The sequence below is a fragment of the Bidens hawaiensis genome, unplaced genomic scaffold (assembly GCF_021521415.1).
Source record: "Bidens hawaiensis isolate Kalapana, Puna unplaced genomic scaffold, B.hawaiensis_p1.1 tig00028608_1, whole genome shotgun sequence".
Taxonomy (NCBI): Eukaryota; Viridiplantae; Streptophyta; class Magnoliopsida; order Asterales; family Asteraceae; genus Bidens; species Bidens hawaiensis.
Window position 1 is genome coordinate 36,336 of NW_027494689.1, and position 6,313 is coordinate 42,648.

At 36.7% G+C, this 6,313-nt stretch overlaps 1 protein-coding gene across 1 annotated transcript; it reads right to left on the reverse strand.

Annotated features, from left to right (window-relative positions):
* Positions 1–2,758: 2,758 nt before the first annotated feature.
* On the reverse strand, positions 2,759–5,554 carry LOC143577440 (KH domain-containing protein At4g18375-like). The gene is made up of 7 exons (XM_077061273.1): positions 4,843–5,554; positions 4,280–4,771; positions 3,963–4,202; positions 3,632–3,889; positions 3,486–3,544; positions 3,299–3,392; positions 2,759–3,199 (listed from the first exon to the last, which is right to left on the reverse strand). Exons 1-7 carry the CDS (start codon positions 5,512–5,514, stop codon positions 3,068–3,070), a joined length of 1,947 nt encoding a protein of 648 aa, XP_076917388.1. The 5' UTR covers positions 5,515–5,554; the 3' UTR covers positions 2,759–3,067.
* Between the last annotated feature and the right edge of the window lie 759 nt (positions 5,555–6,313).

Genomic DNA, 6,313 nt, shown 5'->3' on the forward strand with positions numbered 1-6,313 from the left:
ACAAGATTGACAAGCTCTCCAGTAGCAATGCTCAGTTTTAACAATCAATTCCATTTTAAATGTATTAAGATGAACTAACATAGTTACATTAAAATTTTGGTTTTATGCCTGTGTAGGCTTTCAGTATATACACTACAAAGTCGCTAAATGATACATAATGTGCACACGCAAACACAGATAGTAAAAATACAAATGAATAGAATAAGCAAGTGAATCCAGGGCCCTGGTGTTGTTACTTGCTGATGTGGCACCTGATTCCAAATCGCAGTTTGCAGAACTAGAAACGGAGTACCGACCTATACTAAAAGGGTGCTGACTATACATACAACACCAAAGGGCATGTAGCCCACCGTTACTAAGATGTGTTGGAAAGGCGCAGATTTATGAGTATAAAAATACATATGATCAGGCTTGTATAAAAAACTGAACTTTGCTTTTTATGTGGGCCCGTACTTGTATCATACAAGTCGTACAACCTTATACAGACAATATGATATGATTATTGCGTGAATAGTTTCTGGGGCGTTCGTATAGCCTATCCCTGCTATATATGAATCCGAAAAACCCACTAAAAGAATATAAAACAGTTGGCTACCACAGTTGTGGTTAACATTTTAACTACCTAAGGTTTTTTTTGTTTTAATTAACGAGCTCAAGAAAAATCCTCAGGACCCTAAGGCTGCACTTCATGTAAAGGCGTAGAAAAGCAACTCTAGTTCAAAACCGTTTGGGTCCACAAAAGTGGTTTTTGCTCAAGCCGGTTCTCGACTTCTGGTTTCAAAATGATTTTTCGAATGAAAAAAGGGCAGTTCAGTTTCAAACTGGTTCCGGTTTCAATCAGTTTGCTCCGGTTATGACCAGTTTGAAGGAGGGGTTCCCGAGCCGGCTTCAACCCTACGGTTCAGATTGGTATTCCGGTTCTTGTCAAACCAGTTCCTAATCAGTTCCTGACCTCTAACTTCATGCACGTGTGGTTCAAAATAGTAAATATTAGGGAATGGATTATGTTGGAGGTTGATATGTAAAAATGACTAAAAAGAATGGAAAGATAATAAATGGTTTACTTAATAGAAGAAGGTTGGTATGTAAAAGAGATTTGAAAGATGCAGCTTTTGCTCGTAAACACGTCGTTTACGAGTGAGGCTCTAGCTTCACGCCTCGACTTTCAAGACCTAAACGCCTCCAAGCTTCTCTGATAACTATCCAACAAGGAGTCAAAGTCATGGGCTGAAATAAGGAAGTCAAAATCAAGAGGCTGAATCAAGAGGCGAGTAAATTCCTTGTGACCTTTTAGTACAAATAGAGCTAGATCATTTGTCCATTGTCTATGTTATCAAAATTATATATTCGTATTGTAATTTGGAGAGTAGCCCCTCTGAAATAGCACCTACCACTATCATATTTTTCAAATAAAAATCAAGCCTATTTTAATCCTGTCATTCGAGTTTCTACCATCCTCGCACTTTTTAAAAACCAGGTTAACTACTACTACTAGAGATCAAAATAATGAAACAAGATTTCATCATAAGGACGAGAAAAATGTGTGCAGGAAAACAAACTGGAAAATTATGAGAAACTGTTTCATAAAATGAGAGACTCGTTGCAGAGTTACCAAGAGAAATACAAAGTCCTAGAGCAAAAGTGAAGCTACTATTCTACTCAATACATCAAAAATACTTGAGAGGGCCTGATTGTTCTAAGTCTTCTATATGATACTTTCTACAACTTCCTCACTTGTAGCCTTGTAGGATACATATTATTTCAAGATATCGCTAGAGCTAATATGTGACGATGTGATCCATACAAACACATAAAAGTTTAATAGCAAAGACTACTATATGAAGGCACAATTAAGATCAACATATCAAAACATTACTTGTTGGTCTGAATTACGTCTTCATATGATAATCGTTGCTAACAGCTTTTATGTATTTGCATGCCACGTCATCACATATGAGCAATATCAATATCTAACAATATGTATCATACAACTCTCTACAAATGAGGAAGTTTCAAAAAATATGTAGACAACCCTTGAACATTCAGGTCCTAAGTAGTAGACTCACTTTTGATCTAGAATATTGTACTTCTTAGTTATTCTAGGACGAGTCTCTCATTCTCGAACTAGTTTCCCTCTTGCAACTTGCCATTTTTTTTGGCACACATTTTTCGGTCTAATGGTGAAATCTTGGTTCACTATAAGACTGGATAGCATAAGAAAGATGAGAATTATTCACAAGTCATAGCCGTCACAGATAGTGTAAAACTGAGAATTGATTCATAAGTCATAGATAAGTAACAGATAGTGTGAAATTACCTAAATTCGGGAGTAGCTAGCTAATCTGACAACGTTTGGTGAGTTTAAAAATAAATTTGATTTATAAAGGTTAAAACTACATGAAGCAGATAGCGTGGAATTACGTAAAGTCACGATTAGTTAAATTTGATAAAACGATGAAGAAACTTGGTGAAAGATTTCGGTGTAGTTTAAAAATTGAATTTGATTTATAAAGAGTAAAAACTTTGAAGGTAAAAGCTAAATGTAAGTCTCATGGAGAGCTATATATCCCCTTATTCTTAGCAGCATAATATTGTGCTTCGAGATCATGTATACCAAAATACCAAATCAAGAAGGTACGAAGCAGATCAAGAAGCTTACCATTTCAGAATGTATCAGCTGTAGAAGGGATTATACAGGCGATTCAGGAACCAAGAAAACGAGCAAACACTCAGAAAACACCAACTATCATGATTAAAGTTATGACAGAATAGTAACCGCACGAGCATAATATTATTTCAAAAGACAGAATCCGCACTACCAAAGAACAGGAGTTAATTAAAAAGAGTATGTTGAGAAAGAAAAGATTACAAGTGCCGCTGAATGGAATCTTTGCAGATTCTTGCAAGCACCATTGATGAACCTTCCAGATAGATCTTAAGAAATGAAAACACCAGCAGAAAGAACCCAAGAGATTGAGATCCATGTCATGTAAGAAAACCCTAAACGAGACTATTTGTAAGAGCATTTCCCACAAACTTAAAACCATAATTCACCTTCAAGTTATAATCAGGTGGCCAATATGAAAGCTTGAATCAGGTTTTCAGCTGCACGCTTTTGTTCGGATGTCCCAGAAATCACAGCCACACGATCACCCCTGGATGATTTGCTATCAGATATCTCCACAGAAGCCCCCGATATCTAAAAGACAAGAAAACATTTAGCGAGAATCTTTAATAGTAATTAATCTCTCTAATAATATAAATTGTAAAACAAAAGAAAAGAAGGTATGAAAATCACCTTACGAATATTGTCTACATTGGCTCCACCTTTACCCATAACCTTACCGACCGCATGACCAGGGATGACCATCTCAGATGCAGAAGGAGGCAATCTGGTTAACATCAAAGATCAAATTAGCAAAGGGCAAAATGGTCAATAATACCAAAGACGGTACGGTTAATGTGTTGAGAAAATAACTACTTACCCTCCATAGAGTGGTTTTGAAGAATAAGAAGACAAAGATCCATACCCAGTGTCACTCATCTGTAACCAGAAACATATCCACTTAGCATACAACACAAACTCCACAAATTTATTGTATAATTAATGGTGATTCGATAACGAGCATACCGCATATATGGAGCTTGAAGAAAGTAAGCCCAACCCACTCACGGTTTCAGCTCGGTGCTCATAACCTAAAGGAGCAAGTGATGAAACACTAGGTAAAACCGAAGGTACGTGAATACCACTTCCACCTGCATACAGAGAATCACTCCCTGAAGATGGGTTATGTTTATGACCAGTATCCCTATCTTTCAGAATATCATCACGAAGGCGGAGAACAATCTGAACAAGTGCATCTCTCACGCTGCCAACTTCTCCAATCACCTACATGTTAGAATTATAGTTATAAAAAAACTAAAAAAGATCAACTAATTAGAGATTTTAAAATAAAACCAACCTCAACAAGTTCATCATTAGCATCTGCACATTTTGGTTTTTCACCTTTGGATATGCGAACATCTGCCCTAGTTCTTTTTCGAATTTCATTTATGATTGAACCACTTTTACCTATGATGCAACCAATAACTTTAGAAGGCACAAGAAGCCTCATGGAAACATCTTCCTCCTCTTCTTCATTTATCTTTCCTTGAAGTAAAAGGACTGCTTCAACCGCCATTGATTTTACATCATCCAATGACTGCAAAAAACATCACAATATGTTAAGATACCAAATAAAAAAATATATTTCTTTAAAAAAACAAAAAAAAAACATACTTCTGTTGCTTGGATTGTTATAATACATTCATCGCGTCTAGTATCATCAACATCAACACGAGCACCACTGGCTTCTCTGACATTTCTAATAGTGGCTCCACCCCTTCCGATAACACGCCCAATTTTGGTAAACGGGCATAAAATCCTTATAACTAACTCCCCTGATAAAGATGCACCAGAAAATCCAGAAACCACAGGAAGGGCAGAAGAGTAAATTGGCCATTGGCTCCCTGAATCTAGATAACCTGGGAAATCTTGCAGATGTGAAACACCAAAAACAGAAGAAACAGGTCTCGAGGGAACATACGGTTCCACATTTGGATATAGCCCAGCAGGAGTAGGATATATTGGTACATCAGAAGGTATAATGATGCTCGGTGGAGCTTCAGTAACAGATGTTTCAAGAGGAACCACTTCCTTAGGGGGAAACTTGTACATAATAGTCGAGACTGCGAAAAGTGCTTTTCTCACCGCCTCTGGATCACCGGTTATCTAAATTCAAGAAAGTGTCAGCTATAAACAAATAACCAAAAAGACATAATTATGAGTCAACGAAGGTTAACCTGAACAAAGTTGTCAAACTCCATGGCACATGAATGATTAGGATCACTAATATCTTTCGGATTAATCTTAATATTCGTTCTTGTCTTACTTCTTAACCTCTTTATAGTCGCACCAGCTTTCCCAATAAGAATGGCAGACTGACTAGCGGGAGCAAGAATTTGACACTCTGCCTTAACCTTATCTTTATACTTACTATCAGAATCATGACCCGTCTCCACCGCATTTTCAATTGCAGTATGCACCCTTATAAGTGCATCCTGTGCAGCGCATATAGGCTCCATATCACCAACTTCATCATCAGGCTCAATATCTGCTTTTTCACGAACATAACAATAGATTGTTATTATCCTGTGCTCAGAGCCTGGAAACGGATCCACTACTTTAACTCTCGCCCGTGTTTCTTGTCGAATTGAATTTATGACTTTTCCACTCTTCCCAATCACACTCCCGATAACCCGATCCGGGCATATTATCCTGTAAACAACCAACTCACCTTTGTCCCTATTCTTATCATACTTATTATTATTGTTATCATTATTATTACTTCTATCATCTCTTCCGTTTCCTCGTCTTCTCTGATTCTTGTTATCACCGTTTCCATCATCCCTCTCTCTATCCCTGTCCCTCTCTCTATCCCTCTTATTAAACTGACGTCTTCCACTCTCACCCATATTTTACAAATCAATTCCTGAACGCAAAACACCAAAATACACAGAATCAGGTAATAGAAGCTTGAAATAAAAAATCACTCAATTAATCCAATTTCAACTGTAGGCAATGTTGTAAAAATCAGATCTTGGCGGAATTAATCGGTAATCGGCCTATACCGATGTGACTTGACCTAATCAGTCCCATTAATCAGTAGTCGGTCAAATCAATAAAAAATCAGGGATTAATCCGTATAGGACCTTTTTTTAATTTATTTTTTGAAAAGCAATCGAATCCTGGTTTTCTCATTGGTTTGTTATGTTTATGTTTAAATATTTATGTTTAAAGTATATTTATGTGAACATTTTTATGTAATTTTTCAAAATTACACACATACACACAAATGGTTGTAAAAATCCCGTCTACGTGCCGATTAATCCCCGATCAATCACCAGTTGGCACCCCACCGACTCGTACCGATTAATCAATATTTAGTTAAAATTGGTCAAAATTGAAATTTTTATACGTATAAAATATAGTATATATATGTATATATATGTACATTTGTAAAATTTCATATAAACTCCAATCCGATTAATCCATACTAATCTCGATATATCGCTAGACCCTACCCTACTGCTGACGCCTAGCGATTTATATAACACTGACACACACATACACACACACACACCACACACATATAAAGTCAGGTTATAGTACAATAATCCTTAACGTATGCGAATAACGCTCAAAGCGAACAACAAAACGCTAAAGGCAAAAACAAAACGCCCAAAGCCAAAATACAAAAACGCTCAAGAAAAT